This window comes from Orycteropus afer, unplaced genomic scaffold (genome assembly GCF_000298275.1).
Source record: "Orycteropus afer afer isolate SDZICR_OR568_19922 unplaced genomic scaffold, OryAfe1.0 scaffold00364, whole genome shotgun sequence".
Lineage (NCBI taxonomy): Eukaryota > Metazoa > Chordata > Mammalia > Tubulidentata > Orycteropodidae > Orycteropus > Orycteropus afer.
This window is the reverse complement of record NW_006921951.1, coordinates 1,810,895-1,834,709: the sequence shown is the minus strand read 5'-3', so window position 1 is coordinate 1,834,709 and position 23,815 is coordinate 1,810,895. Positions and strand designations below refer to the sequence as shown.

At 36.1% G+C, this 23,815-nt stretch overlaps 1 protein-coding gene across 1 annotated transcript in view; it reads right to left on the bottom strand.

Moving 5' to 3' along the window:
• Positions 1 to 23,815, bottom strand: part of LOC103207316 (DExD/H-box helicase 60) — a 218,360-nt gene that overhangs the window by 129,561 nt on the left and 64,984 nt on the right. Inside the window, 6 exon segments of the mRNA XM_007952893.2 lie at positions 548 to 663; positions 4,441 to 4,536; positions 16,802 to 16,921; positions 19,138 to 19,287; positions 20,769 to 20,927; positions 21,439 to 21,605. Of these exon segments, the coding sequence (XP_007951084.2) occupies positions 548 to 663; positions 4,441 to 4,536; positions 16,802 to 16,921; positions 19,138 to 19,287; positions 20,769 to 20,927; positions 21,439 to 21,605 (808 nt within the window).

Here is a 23,815-nt window from a genome sequence, read left to right as displayed (position 1 = left end):
CAACATATAGTAAATTAACATACACAAACCACTTAGAATCGTACCTATTCTGAGCTACTGAAAATGCCTTATAGGTATCTTTGCTATAACTGTTATCATTACGTGGGGTAAAAAATAAGCCCAACAACAAAATAATATGTGGCTATAAACTAATATGGCTTTGTTATTTTTCTAATTATGTTCCACAAGTGGGATATTATGAAGAAATCTCAGGGTCCATGGCTGAGTTTGTTATTATATCATTTTATTTTTTTTTATTTCTTAGTTAAGGACAAAGACAAAGAAATATAAATACATCATTTCTAGTGAACCCTATTTTCTACTCAATTTCAGATCTGGCTGGGGGAGTCTTTGATTTTTCTTTATAGAGGATGTCTTTGCTTAGTAACTTCCACGATACAATAGAGGCTCTGTTCTCTAAAAATCAAGAAGTAAGTTAGTAAATTAATTCAAAAGTTATGAAACTTTTCATAACCTATATTGAAAGTATAAAATACAAATATTCAAAATAGAGAAGCATCATGTTCAAAATGGAACTAATGCTTACTCAGTGAGATGTACAGGATTACTTATTGTAGCTGAAAGAGCCAGAAAGGGACATCGAATCATGACAAGGAGGTGCTCCCAGACTTCTGCTCCAATTTCTCCACCAAGACAATGGACCTGTTATAGAAACAAGAGTTCTCAATTGAATAGCTGATTTAAAAATTATAAATGAAAAAAGACATGCTGAAAAAGTTATTTCCCAGTTATGTTTCATTGTTGTTATGTGCCATCAAGTCGGCCCCAACTCACAGTGACCCCTCCTTGGGTTTCCAAGGCAATATCACTAAGGAAGTAGTTTGCCCAACCTTCTTCTCAAGGAGTGGCTGGTGAGTTTGAACTGCCAGCCTTCTGGTTAGCAGTCACGTGCCTTAGGCACAATGCTACCAGAGCTCCTTGTGTTTCATTAATCATGCCAAAATTAAATAAATATTGCCAAATTCAGGCAACAAGAAATCTTGATACCTAAATTTTCTTCGGGAGCTCTGGTAGCATAGTGCCAAAGGCATTTGACTGCTAACCAGAAGGCTGGTGGTTCAAACCCACCAGCCACTCCTTGGAAGAAAGATGGGGCAATCTACTTCCATAGCGATACTGCCTCCGAAACCCAAGGAAGGGTTGTTATGAGTCGGGTCTGACTTGACGGCACATAACAACAATAAATTTTTTTCAGTCTTGCTAGTTAATTCATTATGAATTCATTTTTTTTAACTTGTGGAATTTCTTTCATTTATGTATTTCTCTCCATCTCCATTTCTAACCAAGCCACCATTATATCTCACTTCAACTAAATATCTTCTGAATGTTATCCTTGCTTCCATTTCTAACCTCTACATTCTTCAAACACAACCATAATGATATGTTTAAAAGATAAATTACATTAGATCATGTCCTTAATTAAATTTCTTCAGTATCATCCCATTAGTGTACATGGAACAAAATACAAACTCTTTAACAGGACATGTAATGCCCAGCATAATTTAGCCCTGCTTACCTTTCTATCTTCATCTCAAGCCACTCTTCCTCACATTTAACCTGCTCCAGGTAAACTAGCTTTTGCTTAATTACTTTTCTACCTCAGAGCTTTTATATATTATTGTTCTCTATGCTCAAACTGGGAGCTCTGGTAGCATAGTGGCTAAGACACTTGCCTGCTAACCAGACGGCTGGCGGTTCAAACCCACCAACCACTCCTCGGAAGGAAGGTTGGGCAATTCTACTTCTGTAGTGATACTGCCTCGGAAACCCAAGGAGGGGTCGCTACCCCTCTCTTAATCAGGCTCTCAAATTCAACTGCCATCAGTTCCCACTTAATCTGTTGAGATCAGATTAATGCCTCTGCCTAAGAAATATTTTTCCTACCACCCATTCCACATGTCTTCCCTCACCAACCCTGCTGTTATTGCAGTCGTGATTGCCTGCTCTTTCTCTTCACAGTATGGACCAATGTGTACTGATATAGTCATGTTGTGCTTGTTTAACTCCTCTTTCTCAGTTAAACTTTGACCTCACATCTGGGTATCCTCAGTGCTGATACAATGCTTGACACTGAGAAGATACTCAGAAGCATTTCCTGAATAAATGAATGGATGCCTTTTGACTGAATACAGAAAAATGAAGTAGATTAAGGAAAGATCTCAAATGTGGTCCTCATTAAACAGATAGAGAAAAAAAAAAAAAAAAGAAAAAAAGGATATTTCCACTCTTCACTGGCTTTGTTCTGGCCAGATAATATACCACTTTGTTGAATATTAACCATATGCTTTGTACTATCTAGCATATTTCTCTGATTCTAATGGACCAGATATTAACTTTAAAAATACTTCAGTTTTACCTTTCTGTAAAATTGGGAAAACTACAGTACCCAATGTCATGCCACTTTGGAGTTTTGAAATTAGACTACAATTCAAGGTTCTAGATTGTAAAAACAAAAATTTTTTGTTTTGATTTTTCCCCTAAAGGACAATAATGTATGCAGATTAATAAAAAAAAAAATAATAACTAATACAGGGAGTTATTCAAAATCAGACAAATCAAAAAGTATTATTTGCTACTATTTAGTAGCTTCAAAGTATACCACAAGAAACAGATGAATTAAATAGAAGTTTGTCATTTATTTCCTCCATAAGTTGAAAAAACCTTGTAGCAAAAGAACATATATTTTTAATGTGCTAAATTTCTTTCAGTAAATATTGTTAGTAATACGCTTTATATCTTTGCTAAATGTCTTCTATTTTTCCCTATAGATATCTACTATTTTCTACCATGCTCTTTCCATCCAGGAAAATTGACCTATAATGATTACCTCAAATGTGCTTCCATATTTTCTGGTTCTATTAGTTTTGGCCAAGGTGGCAATTGGTCAGAGGAAGGGGGTAAAATTCAGTTGAAGTTTTTATTCCTTGTCTTCCTTCCTGAAGATTACTCTGATTTGGCTGTGTATATTAAAAATAACTCCTCACAATGTGGTCAACTCTATAAGAACCTCCTTTTGAATTTCAGTAACTGCTTCCTCACTTTGCCCTTTTAGGATCTGGAGTAAATGACTAACCACTAATCTGAACTCTTATAGTTTCCCTCATATGCATACTTTTTAAAAAGGCACCCTCCTCAAATTCTTGTATGTTGAATGTGTTTTTTTCTGTTGAGACTATGACTGATGATATAAATTACATTATTGGCATGATTGTTAGTAACTGTATAGCAATATTCTTGGCTTTGATAACAAAGATCATATTTTGAAATCTCTACCCAACGAAATTTATGACATGATGTTGTTGTTTGCTGTTGTTGTTATGTGCCATTGAGTCGGCCCTCACTCATAGCGATCTGTCCTTGGGTTTCCAAGGCAGTATCACTATGGAAGTAGATTGCCCCATCTTCCTTCTGAGGAGTGGCTGATGGGTTTGAACTGCCAGCCTTCTGGTTAGCAGTCAAGTGCCTTAGGCATTATGCTACCAGAGCTCCCTGGTTATTGCAAAGAGCTCCTCGCTCTTTTGTTCTCCACATGTGTTAGATATGCGACAAGCCAGGTTCCTATCACATCTTATCTCTCCATCTGGATGAAGAAGTGGAGATGCAGTCTTTTAAATGAGTTATTTCTTGGCCTTGTTCTAAGGAGTAGGAGAGCACCTCACCCCTCTGCTAGGAATTGGATCGGCTCTGGGTGAGCCTGCTACCTGTATTGCCCATTTCTCAGGTACTCACATGGACCTGGGGGAGGCAAGGTGGGTGCCTATTATTGGTTCCTCTTCTCCTTATCTGTGGGAGGTAATGCATGGGTGTGTAATTTGCAGGGTAGGACATCCGGGGAGCTTCAGGCTAGCCATGATCCCTGCACGCTCCCGAGTCCTCCAGCCCCATGTATGCACACATGGTGTATTATCTCTTGTACACATGTAGGCTCATCCACACTCACACTCACTCCTCAGGTTACCTTCACACTTGGTTCCCTAACTGAGCTCACCCTTCCAGACCAGCCATCTCTCAGAAGGACCCTAGGATTATATCTACTGCAACCCCAAACCTCTGGGATTCTGGGGAGGCAGAGGGAGCAAGCCACTTTCATTTAGCTCTAGTCAGTTGGCTGAAACTAGTTCATCTAAAGCCAGATGACATGATGGGTAAATTATTTTTCCCTGAAGTGGTAGTCACCAATGAATAGTTCTTCTCCCTTACAGAGATCTATAGCATGTACCAATATACTCTAAGGAGTCACAACAGGAAAATGGAAACAAAAGATTGATTGTGATTTGCTAGGCATATAATTCTGAAGGCAGTGTTCCTCCAACATGAACCTCAAGCAAGTGGGCTGATGTCCTGAAGCACCAAAGGTCCTCATTATAGCATATTATGCACAACAGGACATCAACTCAAAGAAATAAACATACAACTTACCTCATCAAATATAACGTATCTGATCTTTTTCACCCATTTTTGTCGATGAGGAGCAAGCAGCAGAATTTCAAAGCAGGCAGGCACTGTAACAAGTACCTAAAAATAATAATATTTTTGAACTAATATTTTTGAACATCTACTAGGAGCAGGCAGTTATATGAATATATACATGTATAAGTGAATGTACCTGCTGATTTGTTGTTAGGGTGCTGTGCTGCCATGGATTGAATTTTATCCCCCAAAGGTATATGTCAACTTGACTAGGCCATGATTCTCAGTGGTTTGGAAGTTATGTAGTGATGTAATTTGGTAGTTATGTAATGATGCAACCATCCCCCATGATGTGATCTGGTGTGATCAGCTAATCAGTTGTAAAGTCGCAAATCTGATCTGATGTTAAGGGGAGTTTCCCTGGGGCATAGCCTGAATCACCTTTTATTGTACAAGAGATAAAAGGAGAAAAAAGCACACTAAGAAAGAGGGACCTACTACCATCAAAAAAGAAGAGCTGGGAGTGAAGCATGTCCTCTCGATCCCGGGTTTCTGCACAGAGACCCTCCTAGACCCAGGGTAAGACTGATGTCAAGATACATGGAAATCTCCAAAGGATGCCTGACTCACAGAATTGAAAGAAGAAAAGGATCTCCTCATAGAACCAATACAAAGGAAAAGCACTTTCCAAGAGCTGGCACCTTGAATTCTGACTTTTAGCCTCCTAAACTGGGAGAGAATAAATTTCTTTGTTAAAGCTATCTACTTGTGGTGTTTCTGATACAGCAGAATTAGATAACTAAGAAAGATGCCAGTGAGTTTGTTGTGACTCTCAGAGATGCTATGAAATCTGATGCCAGATAGATGTTAGCTGAAAGCAAAGAATACCAGAAGGATGTTTACCTGTGTGTCTTGACTATGCAAAGGCATTTGACTGTGTGGATCATAACAAATCATGAAAAATATTATGAAGAATGGGAATTCCAGAACACTTAGTTGTGCTTATAAGTAATATATACATAGACCAAGAGGCTGTTTTTTGAACAGAACAAGGTGATATTGCATGGTTTAAAATCAGGAAGGACACGCATCAAGGTTGCATCCTTTCATCATACTTATTCAGTCTGCATGCTGAACAAATACGGTGAGAAACTGGGCTTTATGTAGAAGAATGCAGCATCAGGATTGGTGGAAAACTCATTAACAACCTGAGATATGCAGAAGACACAGCCTTGCTTGCTTAAATTGAAGAAGACTTGAAGCACTTACCAACAAAGATAAAAGATCACAGTCTTAAGTATGGATTACACATCAACATAAAGCAAACAAAAATCCTCAGAACTGGAACAATAAGCAACATCATGATAAATGGAGAAATGATTGAAGTTGTCAAAGATTTCATCTCACTTGAATCCACAGTCAACACCCATGCAAGCAGCATACCATACATACATGTATACAATGCAATGTATTGCATTGTGCCATTGGGCCAATTAATCAGATGATGTACTGCATTGTACAAATCTGCTGAAAAAGACCAGCAGTGAAAGTGCTAAAGAGTAAAGATGTCACTTTGAAGACTAAGGTGCACCTAAAACAAGCTATGGTGTTTTCATCATCTCTTATACATGTGAAAGCTGGACAATGAATAAGGAAGTGAGAAGAAGAATTGATGCCTTTGAAATGTGGTGCTGGTGAAGAATACTGAGAATATCATGGAGTGCCAGAAGAATAAATAGGTCTGTCCTGGAAGAAGTGCAGCCGGAATTCTCCTTGGCCAGACTTAGTCTGACCTACTTTGGTCATGTAGTCAGAAGGGTCCAGTTCCCGGAGAGGGATGCCATGCTTGGTGATGTGGAGGGTCAGAGAAAAAAGGGAAGATCCTCAAAGAGATGGACTGACACAGTGTTCAAACACAGTAAGGATTGTTAGGACATCATAGGACTGGACAGTGTTTCATTTTGTTGTACAGAGTTGCTGTGAGTCACAACCGACTCAACAGGACCTAATAACAACAGATAACTAAGAAAGATGCCACTGAGTTGTCTGTGACTCACAGAGACCCTAAGTATAGAAGAAGAAATACTGCCCAGTCCCACTGGAAGCCATCTTCACAATAGATGCCATATTTGACAACTGTTGCAACTACAGTGCCAGTCTGTCTCATTGAGGGCTTTCCTGTTTTTTTTGTGACCCACTACTTTACCAAATATGACATCCTTTTCCAGGGACTGGTCCTTCCTGATAAAATGTCCAAAGTACATGAGAAAAAGTCTTGCCATCCTCAAACACTCTGGCTGTACTTCTTCCAAAACAGACTTGTTTGTTGTGCTGGCAGCCAAAGGTATATTTAAAATTATTCATCAATACCACAATTCAAATTAATTAATTCTTCTTTGCTGTACCTTATTCACCATCCAACTTTCACATGCATGTGAAGTGATTAAAAAACCCCACAGTTTGTGTTTTTTAATTCTCAAACAATCTTAGTCTCAAAACAATGTCTTTGCTTTTTAATAAAGAAGTCTTTTGCTTTTTAATACTTTAATGAAGCCTTTTGCTGCAGATTTTCCCAATGAAATACATCATTTGATTTTTTGACTGCTGCTTTCAAAGAAGGTGACTATGGATCCAAGTAAAATGAAATCTTTGACAACTTCAACTTTTTCTCTGTTTATCATGATGTTGTTTATCGGTCCAATTGTAAGGACTTTTATTTCCTTTCTGTTGAGGTGTAATCCACACTGCAGACTGTATTGTTTGATCTTCATCAGTAAGTGCTTCAATTACTCTTCCCTTTCAGCATAATGCAAGTTGTTAATGAGTCTTGCTCCAATCCAGATGTCACATTCATCTTCATATAATCCATCTTGTTGTATTATTTGATTGGCAAACAGATTGAATAAGTATGGTGAAAGGATACCACCCTGATGCATACCTTTCCTGATTTTAAACCATATACTATTCACGTGTTCTTTGTGTAGATTGTATGTATGTGTTCTATGTATAGATTGCTCTACATATAGATTCTGCATTAGCACAATTTAGTATTCTGGAATTCCCATTCTATAGCCACTGTTTTGTTTAATCTTAATTCTTCTCCTGGGGATGCATTAAGGACAATCTATATTTTCCTATGATTTACCTAACAACAGGTACTCTATCAGTAATATAACATTTTTGACTTACAAGAAAAAAGTAATTCTGATTGGAAACTCATTTTAGCTAATTGTTTTTTTTATAACTTACTGGGATTTCCAGATAATTTTGCATCAATTTATAAACCAAGATGCATTGACTATTTATTGAAACATGAAATCATAGGTAGAGAAAAGATGGAGTCCTTTTGACACACTACCCAATCCCTCTACAACATAGACCTAAAAAAACTGAGTGTAACGTATACAGTTAACAATATTGGAACCCTGAACATCAAATGAGAGGATAAAGAATTATACTAAGCACTGACTAGAAAGGAAGATGGAGTGAGGGCAGTGTTTGAAGAGAGAGAAAAAGCCAGCGCTCAACAAAGTATGACCATTTTGAGACAGAGGAATCATATATGGGTGAAGAGAAGCCAACTTCACAGAATCCACACTAGGACAGAGACAAAGCACAGATAGACATGGAGGAAATCAAGCTGAGTAGACTATGCACTGGATCTGAAAGAGAATAGCACAGACAAATGGGCAAGATTTCCAGTAACACAGGCAAACACAGTTAGGAAGAAGCCAGTGAAGAGGGGGTTGTAATAACTCATTATTAGTGAACACTAGTCCTTTAGGTTGAGGGTACATGTGAAGTGGAAGGCCTATGGGGTGGCTATTGGAGACAGTGGACTCTAGGTGTCCCCCAACTTGATTGACTCCAGATGGGAGCTGGTTAACCAGCTGTGCATAGTCAGTAGTGCATCTGTCTCATGTCAGTGAATTGGAACCACAGAGACTTCTCCACATTCCCAGCCCCCTTCCAAGTGAAAAGTAGTAAGACTTACCCACCTTCACCAAAGTGGTGGCTGGAGATGGTTTCAGTCACCACTCACACTCACCTGCCTGATTTCTTTGACTGCCTCCTTCCACCAGAAGCCCAGGCAGAGCCAGGATCTACGGATCTTTCTCCTTGCATCTGTGTCACTGATAAGGCTTGCAACCACTGAACACAAGAACATGTCCCTACCCCTTCCTCTGTCAGAGGCATGTGCATGCACATCAGTTGTCTGCCCCCTCCTTCGTGGGAATATGTGCCCATGGGTTGCATTGTAGCTGCTTCCTCTGCTGGTGCTGGCTGACCATAGCTCTATAAGCATCTCCATTTTTTTCCCCTTCTTTTTCTTTGTTTTCATCTACTATTTCTTCCTTTTTATTGGTTTGTTTCCCTTTTTTCCTCTTCTTTTATTTTTACCCAATTTCCTTCTCATCCATCCCCAACTTATTTTATTTCTTATTTTATCCTCCTTTTTTTCCCCTGCCCCATCCAATGGAAGACAGACATTAATTCTCCACTAGTCAGCCATATCTACCACATCTACCACCTACCACCTCACCTAACAGGCAAGCACCACTACCTTCTCCTTTACCACTGGATCAATGACAGACAGCAGACAATTGCTCATCCTACCTGCAGCTCTTCTTCACAAGCAACAAACAAAGACTTGTGCTCATATACCCATCAGTTTCTCCACCTGTGAGAGATGTGGAAAGTGCCCTAGTGCTCCAAAACCAGCAACCAAAGAAGCATGCCAGCCTCACGCACCCAGATATATCAAAATAAAGCAAAACAAAAATTATGGTGAAGCAAATAGATACCTAATTAACAAATAAAAACAAAAACCAAAATATCTAAGAGAAAATAGACAACCTCAAACAAAGGAACACACAGTAGTGCAAACAAGTGACCAAAATAAAAAACTAGGAAACTTTCCTGAGGAATAACAGATAATATAACTACCTGAAAGAGAATTCAAAAGATATTTATATGTAGATATATAGGGCTTTCCAAGGCTCAAGGAAGCCACAAACAAAACTAAGGAAAAGATAGACAATACTCTAGGAGAATTTAGGAAAACATTACAAGAGCAAAATACAAAATAAATAGACAATTACAAATCATAAAAACCAGCAACTAAAATTCCAAAAGATTAACACTAGAATTACAGAGATAGGCAATATACTTGGAAGGTGGAAAGAGTAGAATTGAACTGACAGCTAGAAAACAAATCCCTTGAGAAACTAGTTTGTATCATGGTGACAACATCAAGAGAAATAAACTATGTGTGACTGGAATTCCAGAACAAGAGGAGTCAAAAAATACCACAGAGAAAGTTTTCAAAAGCTTGCCAGCACAAAATTTCCCTAATATCATGACAGACAAAAATATATCAATCCAAGAAGCTCAAAAAACCCCATAGAGGATAGATCTCCAAGAGGAAGTCACCAAGACATACTATAATCAAATTTTACAGAGTCAAAGACAAAGAAAGAATCTTGACAACAGTTCAGTAAAAATGAAATGTTGCCTACAAAGGACAACCCATAAGATTAAGTTCTGATTTCTTAGCAGAAACCATTCAGGAAAGAAGACAATGGGGTGACATATATAACACCTTGAAAGAAAAAAAAAAAAAAAAGTCCCAACCAAGAAATAAATATCCAACAAAACTGGCTCTCAAATATGATGGTGAAATTAGGGTATTTCCACATAAACAAAAATTAAGGGAATTTGCAAAAACCAGAGCAAGCTTATAGAAAATGCTAAAGGGTTTCCTTCAGACAGAAAACCAACAACAGAAGAAAACAATATAAGATTAAGGCATGTGGCAACATCACCTAGAAACAACCCAGAAAAAAAAAATCCCCAAATTAAAATAAATTTACAAGATTGAAATAGAGAATAAGAAGTGCCAATCTGTAAAGACAACAGCTACAAAGCAAAAAGAAGGAAAAAATGCTATCATTACAGAACTTCCAAATGGAGAGGAAGTCAGAACGTTATCAGTATAGAACAGACTGTTGAAAATTTAGGAAGGTAAAAGTTAACTACAAGGTAACCACAAATAAAATTAATAACCCTTCCAAACAAAATAAGAAAAGAAGGAAATCAAAGGACTTAGTAAAAACAAAATCAACAACAATGAAGAAAATGAAAAGGAAATGTGGTAACAAAATGAACTCAACATTGAAAGATATTTGGAATAAAGAAATCATTACCACCACAATAAAAAATACAAAGGAATGACAACAGTAAAATAATATTTATTGTTAATTGTACTGAATGTGAATAGATTAAAAGTACCAGTCAAGAAAAAGAGAGTGGCAGAATGGATAAAAAACAAAAAGACAAAAAAAAAAAAAAAAAAACTATGATCAAACAACATGCTATTTAAAAGAGACTAACCTTAGGCACAAATATAAAAATAAATTAAAAACAAAAGGACGGAAAAAAAATCAAGCCAAGGACAACTAAAAAAGAGCAGGAGTTGTAATATTAATTTCTGATAAAATAGACTTCAAGGCAAAAACCAGCTAGGGACAATGAAGGACATTATGTAATGATAAAAGGGTAAATCCACAAAGAGGACACAACAGTAATAAATATCTATGCATCCAATGAAAGAGCCCAAAATATGTAAAACAAACATTAATAGAACTGAGAAGAGAAATAGACAATTCCGCAACAGTAGTAGAAGACTTTACCACACTATCCTCAATGAAGGATAGAACAACTGAAAAGAAACTCAACAAAGATACAGAAGATCTGAACAACACAATCAGCCAACTTTACCTCACAGTCATGTACAGCACATTCTACCCAACAAAAATGTGATACATATTCTTTTCCAGTATACATGGATTATTCTTGACAATAGACCATATGTTAGGCCACAGAGTAAGCTTCAGTACATTTTAAAACATTAAAATACTACAAAGAATCTTCCTGTATCACAACATTATAAAGTTAGAAATCAGTAATAAGAAGATCAGGGAGAAAAAAAAAAATCAAATACATGGAAACTCAATAAGACCCTACTCAAAAACTACTGGGTAAGAGAAGAAGTTAAAAAAAAAAAAAGTCTAGAAGAAAATGAGAATGAAAATACAGCACACAAAACCATTGGGACATAGCAAAACCAGTACTCAGAGGTAAATTTATAGCAATAAATACACACATCAAAAAAAAAAAAAAAACCCTAACACAGCATCCCCAACAATTAGAAAAGAGCAATAGAAAAACATACAGTCTCCCAAAAAAGGAAATAATAAACATTAAAAGAAAAAATAAAATAAAACCTCACTGCCATGGAGTCAGATCCAACTCATAGCAACCCCTCCTTGGGTTTCTGAGGCAGTATCACTATGGAAGTAGATTGCCCAACCTTTCTTCCAAGCAGTGGCTGGTAGGTTTGAACCGCCGGCCTTCTGGTTAGGAGTCACATGCCTTAGGTACTATTAGAGCAGAAATAAATGAAACCAAAAACAGAAGAAACAATAGAAAGAATCTACAAGACTAGAAGTTGGTTCTTTGAAAAAAAATAACAAAATTGATGAATCACTGGCAAATTTAACTAAGGAAAAGAAAGACAAGATACAAATAATACAAATAAAAAATGAAATAGGCGATGTCACACTGAAATAATAAGCATAATAACAAAATACTGAAGAATTGTACTCCAATAAATTAAAAAACCTAGTAGAAATGGAAAAATTTCTAGAAACACACAACCTACCTAAACTAACAAAGACTAGGTAGAATATTTGAACCACTCCCATAACAAAAGAAGAAATCAAATGGCCAGCTAAGAAACTCCTGCTATCTAAGATGCAATTACTGGTCTCTCCTCAACTGGAACAAAGAAGAGTGAAGAAAATCAACAATTTGAAACAATTAATACAAAGGAGTAATGGACCATGAGAACATCAGCCTATGTGACCCTGACACCAGAAAAATTAGATCGTGCCTGGCTACCAATGCCAACCACTTGGAAAGGGATCAATATTGGAAATCCTGTAAAGTGTAGAAGAGAAAATGTGAATCAAAATTCAAAATTAGGAAAAAGACCAGGATTGCTGGTCAGATAGAGATTGCCCTAGTCACCCTTAAGGCCTGGAACTGAATTCACTCCAGTGGCTTAACTCTCAGTCAAATAATATAAAGAGGGCTATAAACTGATCAACTATATAACCACCATGGGATATCAGAAGGGCAGCATTTGCACAGGGAAAAATGGAGGGAGGCAGGAATGCATAGCTAAGAAAGACACAAGGAAAGGGTAACTTTAGGGAGGAAATGGGAAGAGACCTGTCAGGATTGTAATCAGTGTTACAAAACAAAATGTGTATGAACTGTTGAATGTAAAATGAATCTGCTTTGTGAAATTTCACCCAAATCACAATATAAAGTTATTAAAAACAAACAAACAAATAAAAAACCTCACAACAACAACAAAAAAAGTCCTGGCCCAGACAGTTACACTGGAAAATTCCACCAAACATTCAGAGAAGAGCTGACACCAATCAAACTATTCCAGAACACAGAAACGGATGGAACACTCCCAAATTGATTTTATGAAGCAAATATAACCCTGATATCAAAGCCAGGCAAAGACACCACTAAAAAAACAACAACAACAACAAAAAAAAAATTACAGACCAGTATCATTCATGAATATAGACACAAAAAACTTCAACAACATCCAAGCCAATAGAATCCAACACTGTATCAGAAATATAATATACCATGACCAAGTGGGATTCACACAAGGTATGCAAGGATGGTTCAACATTAGAAAAAACAATCAGTGTAATCCACTACACAAATAAAGCAAAAGAAAAGACCTGCATGATCATATCAGTTGAGGTAGAAAAGGCATTTGATAAGATCCAACATTCATTCCTGATATAAACTCTTTGGAAAACAGGAATAGAAGAAAAATTCCTCAACATCAAAAGGGAACATATGCAAAACCAATGGCCAACATTATTCTCAATTGAAAGACTAAAAGCGTTCGTTTTGTGAATGGGAAGTAGACAAGGATACCCTCTATCACATTTTATTGGAAGTCTTAGCCAAGGCAACAACCCAAGAGAGGGAAAAAGGAAAAGACATCTAAATTGGTAAGGAAGAAGTAAAACGCTCCCTATTTGCAGATGATATGATCCTATACATAGAAAATTCCCAGGGACTCAAAAAGAAAACCACTGGAACTAATTGAAAAATTGAGCAAAGTGTCAGGATACAAGATCTACATAAAAATCAGTTGAATTCCTCTACATCAAAGAGATCTCTGAAAAGGAAATAAGGAAAAAAAATACCATTTACAATAGCCACCAAAATAATTAAGTATTTAGGAATAAATCTTACCAGAGATACAAAAGACCTATATAGAGAAAACAACAAAACACTACTACAAGGAACTGAAAGAAATCTATATAAATGGAAGAACATACTCTGCTCATGGATAGGATGATTTAACATAGTGAAAATGTCAATAGTACCAAAAGCAATTTAGAGATACAATGCAATCCTGACCCAGATTCCATCAATAGTTTCTTTTCTTTTTTAGATTTTCTCTCCTATCTAACAGCGTTCCCTCCCCGCCCACCATCCACACTCTTCAAAGAGGTAGAAAAACCAATCACTATATATGGAAAGAAAAGAGACTACAATTACAGATAAACAAAGCACTACAAAAGAAGAACAAAATAGGAGCACTTTACACTTCCCAATCTAAAAACTTACTGTGGAGACACCATAGTCAAAACAGTCTGGTATTGGTACAATAACAGACACACAGACCAATGGAACAGAATTGAGAACCCGGAAACAGATCCCTACACCTATAGACTACCAATCTTTGACAAAGTGCCAAAACCCATCACATGAGGAAAATTATGCTGGTAACTGGATATCCATTCATAAAAGAAATGAAGTAAGATCCGTACCTCACATCACATACAAAAACTCACTCAAAATAGATCAAAGACCTGAATGTAAAACCTAAAACTATAAAATCATCAAAGAGAAAAATAGAGAAAAACATAGGAGCCCTAATTTATGACATAAATAGACTATCAACATCACCAAAATTCACAAACAGCAGAAGATAAACTAGATAACTGGGACCATCTAAAAATTAAATTTTTATGTGCATCAAAAGACTTCTCCAAAAGAGTGAAACAGAACCTACAGATTGTGAAAAATTTGGCAATGACATATCTGACAAGAGATTAACCTCTAAAATGTGTAGAAAACGTCACTATCTCAATACCAAAAAGACAAACAGTTCAATTCAAAAATGAGCAGAGGATATGAACAGATACTTCACCAAAGAAGATATTCAGGTGGCCAAGAAAACATAAAGAAATGGTCATGATCACTAGCTATTAGAGACGTGAAAATCAAAATAACATTGAGATATCTTCTCACCCCAGCAACAGGAAAGTTTAACAAGACAGAAAACAATAAATGCTGGGGAGAGTATGGAGTGATTGGAACTCTTATACACTTCTGGTGGAACTTCATAATGGTGCAACCATCATGGAAAACGATATGGTGCCTCCTTAAAAAGTTGTAAACAAAAATACCATTTGATCTTGCAATTCCATTACTAGGTATATATCCTAAACAACTGAGATCAGAACACAAAAAGATATATGCAAAACCATGTTAATCACAGCACTATTCACAATATCAAAGAGATGGAAATAACCCCATGGATGGATGAATGGATAAACAGATTATGGCACATATACACGATGGAATACTATCAACATTAAATAATGAAGAATCCATGAAACACTTCATAATGATGAATGTGGAGGATATTATGCTGAGTGAAATAAACTAATCACAAAGGACAAATATTATAAGAGTCCACTATTATAAAAAATCAAGAAAAGTTTTAAACACAGAAAGAAACCTTCTTTGATGATCACCAGGGGTGGGAGGAGAAAGAGGAAAAATTATTAAGTAGGTAAGAGACACATGTTAATTTTAATAAAGGGAAAGGCATATAAAAATAGTGGGTGAGCAGTACAATATTAGTAAGGCAAAGGAAGACATGAAAGGTGCACAAGGGTTATAGACAACAAAGGTAAACACTTTTACGTACACAATCCTATATTATCAGTAATAACAAACATTAATCTATGAATGGATACATAGGTAGATAGGCAAGATGATTGGGTATGGGTAGGTGAATGGGACTATATCCACAACCATATATAGATTTGACAGATGCTATTTCTACATACATATGTGTATGTAACTGTAAAAATGCCCATGTACACAGTAGATCTAACAAGGAGCAGCATTATAAAAACTTCTTAGCCATAACCAAACACTTTGAAAAAGTGTGATGCTGGGCCTGTAAGCTTAGAACCATAGTTATGGGAGACATCAAGGTCAACTGGCATAAAATAGTTCAAAACACATTGCTCTACATCTTATTCTGGTGAGTAGCAACTGGGGGTCTTAAAAATTTGCAAGAGGCCATCTACAGTGCAACTATTGGTCTCTCTTCACCTGGAGCAAAGAAGATTGAAGAAAATTGAAGACACATGGAAACGATTAGGTCAAAGGACTCATGGACTGGTGAACAACAGCTTCCATGACCCTGAGACTGGAAGAACTAGATGGTTCCTGGCTACCACTGCTAACCACTCTGAATGGGATCACAACAAGAGATCCTGGTTAGAGTGGGAGAAAAATGTGGAACAAATCTCAAAATAATAAAAAAGAGCAGGTTTACTGATCTGTTAGAGATTGGTGGAACCCCTGGGACTATGGCTCTAAGACATGGTTCAGGCCTGGAGCTGAATTCACCCCTGAGGCTCAATTTTCAGCCAAACAATAGATAGGCCGCTGAGGTGCACAATTAACACCAAAGAGGTACACACTCCTTACAACAATCAAACATAAGAGATCAAAAGGGCAGCATTTGCCAAGGGATAAGGCTCAGAAGGCAGGTATGGATTGGAAGGAAGGACAAAATAAAATGTTCACTACAGGAAGGAAGTGGGAAGAATGCTGTTCCATTGTGAAGATCATAATCAATGTCATGAAACAAAATATGTATGAACTGTTGAATGGAAAACCAATTTACTCTATAAACTTTCACTCAAATCACAATAACATTAATGGTAATTACAATAAGTAAATATGAAATCAGAATGTAAGTGTCCTTAGAGAAAGATGAGTTCTATTTCTCATTCTTTAGAATGTAACACTATTTCATTTTTTCTGAAGCCAGTTTGTCTTTCAAATTCAAGGAAATTATTTTACATGTCATTGTGAAGATGCTGAAATCTTAGTGAAATATATATAAGTACAGTCTCATAATTTGATAATAAACTCATTAATTAATATATCCTACCTGAGAGTTTAGGGCATCATGACGATATTCTCTTGTAAAAATACCACATAGAGCTTCACCAGATGGCAGTTTTTTGTCAAAACGATTCTCAACTGTTGCTGCCACTTGATTAACAAGGGCCTGATTCACAAGGAAAGAGATCTATTAGTAATATAATAGAGTACAGACAGGTGAAACTTGAAAGTATAACAGAATCTGTCCAAAAATCTGTTCTGCTTTGAGTGCACAAAATAATACCTTCTATGTACCCATCTACACTAAATATACTAAAATGCTCTCTTTGAGATACTTAACTAAGCATATAAGCCTCAGTGATAAACCTAACTCTCAAATAAAATGGAAAAAAAAAAAAAAAGATGGCTTAATCATAAAGAAAAAACAGGAAATGACCCCACACATGAGAAGAAACAGCTGAATGTCTGGGTTACCAGGACTTAGAGAGGAGCTTGAATATGCTTTAGAAGGAAGGTCAAGTGAAGGATCACAAGGATAGATGTGTGGCTCTTATGTTTGGGAACTTTTCCTTTCTTCTCCAATTAAAATATCTACATAAATGATTAGACCATGCTTTAGATCAAACAGGCAGCCTGGCCAGTGGAATTTGTGTGAAGAAACCTATGAATATCTGCCAATTTCTCACTTTAGTCTCCATCAAAACCTATATAGATTAAAAGGCAAATTATAATATATAACTATAAATGTGGTATAAAATGAACATTTTAATATATCCTCATTTATTTGCACATGCAGATAGAAACCTTAAATGAAGATATTAATATTTGACTATATTAGATAGTAACAAAATGTTGTTATAATTAAATTGACTTTAAGAATAATGAAAAGACAAAATGATAAATGTTAAAAGTATTTCTTACATTTATGTTAGAGAAAAGGTTAATATCCTTAATATACAAAGTTCTGATAAATTAATAAAAAAAAACAACTACTTCCCAAGAAAAAGAAAATGGGAAAATATTCAAAAGGTAGTTCACAAATAAATTCCAATGCTCAAAAGCCATACATAAAGATGCCCAATTTCTGTAATCATAGAACTTCAAATTGAGATATCAATAACAGCTTTTACCTATAAGTACGATTCAAACTTTCAAAAATGTTGTTAAGGAATATTGAATAATGTAAGAGAACAGACAGTGTCATAAACTTTCAGTGGGTATAAAAATGGATCCAAACTTCTTTAGAGTAATTTACCTATATGCACTGCACTTGCTTTTGTAATTTAATTTATTTAATTTTAATTTTGTCTTATTTTCTTATTTTAGTAACTTCCTGCCATGAGTGCTTATTGCTTTTATTATCATGAAGAACAAAACAAACAAAAAGTACAAATAACTGAAATTGAAATTACACTAATAATTTCAACTAATTATATGGGTTAATTTGGTACTAAGTAACCACAAATCACACATTTTTCTACAGACTAAAATTGAAAGAATTAGTCATCTAAATTAAATCTTTTTTGAAAGTAACTTCAATGTAAGAGGTTGCAATGAGAATATGCAACTTATATAATACTTCATATAAATCAGACTTTCCTCTAAATGACAAAGATCATTCTTTCTGTTTTAAGTTCAAAATTAAGCCTCATGAGACATAAAACAAATATGGCAAAATAATCTGGCTTAAGAGATAGGCTAGTCACTAATGCCCAACAACCCATCAGATGGATCCTATAAGCCCGGCAGAGTCAATGTTAGATACTTGGTGACTATCAACATTGCCCAACAAAGCACTGATAATTCTCTCAATCCAAGTATAATGCCTAGAAACAAATCCATGGTTCTAAGTAAAGTAGGAGCTCTCGTAGTGTAGTGCCTAAGGCACTTGAGTGCTAACCAGAAGGCTGGCGGTCCAAACCCACCAGCCACTCCTCGGAAGGAAGATGGGGCAATCTACTTCTGTAGTGATACTGCCTCGGAAACCCAAGGAGGGGTTGCTATGAGTCAGGTCCCACTCGTCGGCACATAACAACAACAACAAGTAAAGTATCATTATGCCCTCTATAAGGAGCTCTGATAGCGTAGTGCCTAAGGCACTTGACTGCTAACCAGAAGGATGGTGGTTCAAACCCACCAGCCACTCCTCAGAAGGAAGGTTGGACAATCTACTTCCATGGTTATACTGCCTTGGAAACACAAGGAGGGGTTGCTATGAGTCGGATCCAACTCAACGGCACATAAAAACGACAACATGCCCTCTGTAAGGAGAGAATGCAGGCTAAAAAGTAAAATGTAATGGATCTCTATATGACCATATGCATTATTTTAAAAGACAAGGTTCAGGAGTGAGAGAGAAAATTATATTTTCTTGAACTCTACCTTTGTTGGAGCAACATACACAACCACCCCTTCATTGCTCTCCTTCAGCACTTTCTCCATGCAATAGTAAGAAGCGTAGGTTTTCCCAGAGGATGTTGGGGCAACAATCACTGCAGACTCATTATTGTCTACAACATCGAGGAGCTCTCGCTGCAGGTTTAAGGGCAACAATTGTCAAGAAAGTGAACAGCATGTTTACAAAACTAACACAAAAAAAATACTTTTCAATATGATTTTCTGAACTTCAAATAGAATGGATGTCACACATTTCAAGGAAAATCTGAAGAGGTCATGTCATTCTCTAAGAAGACAGATTTTAAAAAGTGCAAGTTGAGTTTAAGTTTTAGATCTTAAAAATGGAGAATGAAATGAATAAAATATTATTTTTTATTGGAACGACTTTTTTCTAATTACTTGTCATTTATATCGGAAGACGGGCAATCTACCTCTGTAGAGATATTGCCTTGGAAACCCAAGGAGGGGTTACTATGAGTTAGAACTGACTGGATGGCAGTCAGTTTGGTTTGGTTTCATTTTCGTCATTTAGTAAGTGTGGAATAGATGTGAGAAATTAAATTCTAGTAAGTACTTAATATATATTTTGTGATGGTGAAAAATGCTGGTAAAAATTTAAATATTAATAATTTTATTACTCTATCCTATTTTCTTTAAGGAAGAATACCAAGTTCCTGTCTTGGAGAGCACATGAGTGCTTCACAAGCTCTCATCCCTTATACTGTATCATGCTTTTATCATATCAAAGTGATCTTTAGTCAAAGAATCACAAACCTGTATAGAAAATGAAAAAACACACCAACTCATCACACTACATGCCCTTTTCAGTCTAAATCACTCCTGGTCACATCTCATGATGAAATGGGCATCAGAATAATTATAATGTATGTGGAAGGAATGGAGACCACTCAGCTGTTCTGTGTCCTACACTGAAGTGAGGAACTTTGGTCTTTCTGCTCAAGGAGGCATAAATTTTTTAATGTTTTCCACTGTTATCAACATAAGAAAGGTCAAGTCTGTTTCTAAAGGCAAAATTCTGTTATATTGAACCCATGAAACCATTTTATCAGTAAAAATGTTTAATTTATTAGCAATTTTTAATTTTATATGCTTCAGTCTATACAGAAACATACAATTTTATTCCAAATTTTGTATGTCGATATTAATTTTGCATACATTTATAGAAGAATAGTTGCTATGGTAACAAATACGGTATGCAAATATATAAACAACTATCTACACTGTTCAAATTGCCTACATTTCTCTGTACATGTTTATACATTTAACTGTGAACACTTATTGACACAGGCAAAACTTGGAGGCTACTCTGTAATGACAAAATCGAATGACACAGATACAACCTCATAAACATGTATGTGAATCCATCAAAGTGCCTTCAAGGAACTGGTATATGTGTTAAGGAAAAATTCACTTTCTTTAGATAAAGGCAGTTAATCTACTTTTAACATTTTTATGACAAAATTATTTTCAATGACAAGATACAATACTAAGAAGTTCATGCCAAATATCATGTGTAAAATCACAACAGTGAAAAACTCTTGAGATCTTACTTAATAAGAAAATAACAAAAGGTTTGTTTAATTTCACATTATTACCTGCCATGTGTCAGGAATAAAATCCAGGACTCTTGGATCTGGATCTTTTCTCTCCTCTCGTATCAAATAATGGCCCATGAATTGCAACTGAAACCGAACAGGTCCAATGCCAACTGAATATTTATTATTTTTCTTCTCCTTCTTCTTATCTCCTGAAATCTATATTATTTTAAAAGTGATTTTAAATTATACAACAATTTAAATAGTTAAAATATTTTACATTGTATCTTCTGTGCAAAGAGCAATTAAAACAACCTTTTAAAATATTTTGAAGAAGTTCTTCACCACATAAATATTTTCTTATTTATGAATAAATAAGCAGACATTAAGATTTTCATCATTTACATCATGGTTGCTAGCTACAATCTGATATTTTTAAAGGCCATCAAACAATTACATTATAGGTTTGACATCTTATTAGAATTAAGTACAGGGCTAGTTTTAATGGTCCAGAGATTAGGTGTCATTTAATATTGTTCCAGGAGAGCATTTACAGATTTTCTAATTCTTTATTAATTCATATTTGGGCAACTGGATAACTAATAAAGATTATGGACTCAGAGTAAATATTCTCTGTAAAAAAATATAGAACTGATAATTATAAGATACTTTATGTATACTTAATAATTGTTTTAATGTACTAGAAACAGAGGTACTCTAAAAATATTACCTGTGTTGGATGTAAAGAACTTGCCAATTCATCAAATCCTAAATACTTAAGGCATCTGGCTATGAACTGATAATCTGGTTCTTGCAAAAATTCTGGGTATTTATCCATCAAAGAGTGGATTCTTTTCATCATTTGAACAGCGATACTTAAATCATTTGAGGTTTGACCTTGGTAAAGAGTAAACAATAAAATTGTCATAGAAGGTGTGGTGGTTCTGTTTTTGTGTCAACTTGGCTGGGCCTGGTTGAGTGGGTGGGCACCTGGTGGTAGTTATTCCCCTTGATGAGACTGGCATGGTGGAATCTACCATAAGCAGCTGAGTAGCTGCTTTGGGTATGTGGTCTGCTTCACATATATAAGAAACAGCTTTGGGAATGGTCTCTAGCTTATGGCACGCTTGGACCCTGCATGTAGCCATGTTGCTGTTCAGCAGCCTGCCATGCTCTGCTGACCTTGGGACTTACAATGGACTTAAATTAATGGTCTGCCATGTGGTTTGGTAACATCAAAACTGTCTGTGCCTTTTTATCTGTTGACCTTGGGTTTCTCAGCCTCAGCAGCTAGCAGCTGTCTGAGTTAAGAAACTCCTCTAGATCTAGTGGGCCAGGAGTGGGTGGCAGAGCTAGACCCCAAGGTTCAGGGGCTTTCACCCAGCCCCTAGAGCCTGGCACTTTGAACTTGGACTTAAAGCCTCCAAATCATGTGAGAATAAACTCCTGTTTGTTAAGGCCATCCTATTCATGGTGTATTCTTGTCAGAGTGGCACTAGGTAAGGAGAACAGAAGCCATAATAAAAGTAACAGATCTTTGATTGTCCTTTATTAATCCTGACTCCAAAACCAAAAAAGAAACAAATGCACTGCCATTGAGTTGATTCCAACTCATAGTGACCCCCTTTGGGTTTCCAAGGTGGTAAATCTTTACAGAAGTAGATTGCTCAGTTTTCTTTCTGTGGAGTGGCTTGTGGGTTTGAACCACCATCCTTCTGGTTAGCAGTCAAATGCCTTAGGCACTATGCCACCAGAGCGCCTTACTAGGTCATTAATTGATAATCTGACCTAATTAAACTATTTAACTTGATATTAATGGAGGTTTTGGGATACAGAAAATTGAACTTAATGATTGAAATATAATTAAAGCACAACTATCCATATTTCATCATTTCCACAGCTAATTGAGAAGTGAGAAAAAAGAAATCCTCCATAGCTCGTTACAGAAATTCCATAAGCCACTGCTGTTGAGTTGATTCTGACTCTTGGCAATCTTGTAAGACAGAGTAGAACTACCCATAGGGTTTCCAAGGCTTTAATCTTTGCCGAGACAGATTGCCACTTTTTTCTACCAAATAGTGGCTGGTGGGATTGAACTTCAGACCTTTCTGTTAGTAGCCACTTAACCACTATGCCACTAGGGCTTCTTGCAATATGAAAAAAATTTGTTAAATCTCAGGTTTGTATTAGCTTCTGGGGAACAAGTCTTTTCTCCATCTATTATCCTCATATCTTCTGTACTATGGTCAAAGAAAAAAAAATATATCAATTTGACTTTAAATATCTGGTAAAAAAAAAATAAAAGCAATATTTGTTGAGTCCTGTAGATCACAGATAAATGTTTCAAATAATCATTGGAGCTCTTCAATTCAACCAATCTTTTGAACCCCCAGAATCAAGTGATCCAGACTTTGCCAATCTTAACTGACAAATTGAAGAGGAATAGTGTGGCATTCATCATCACAAAGACTGTTTCAAAATCAATCCTGAAATACAATGCTGTCAGTGATAGGATACTATCCATAAGCCTACAAGGAAGACCAGTTAATGCTACTATTATTCAAATTTATGCATCAACCAACAAAACCAATTATGAGGCAATTGAAGATTTCTACCACCTTCTGCAGTCTGAAATTGACCGAACATGCAATTAAGATGTGTAGACTATCATTGGTGACTGGAATGCAAAAGTTGGAAAAAAAAGAATCACTGGTAGTTAGAAAATATGGCCTTGGTGATAGAAATAATGCTGGAAATCGCATGACAGAATTTTGCAATACCAATGAGTTATTCATTGCAAATACCTTTTTTCAACAATATGAAAGGTGGCTTAAAACGTAGACTTTGCCAGATGGAATACATAGGATTCAGATTGACTACATCTGTGGCAAGAGGTGATGGAGAAGTTCAATATCTTCAGCCAAAACAAGACCAGGAGCTGATTGTGGAATAGATCATCAACAGCTCATATGCACATTCAAGTTGAAGTTGAATATGATTAAAACAAGTCCACCAGAGTCAAAAAGTGACCTTGATAATATCCCTCCTGAATTTAGAGACCATCTAAAAAATAGATTTCATGTACTGAACACTAGGACCAAAAACCA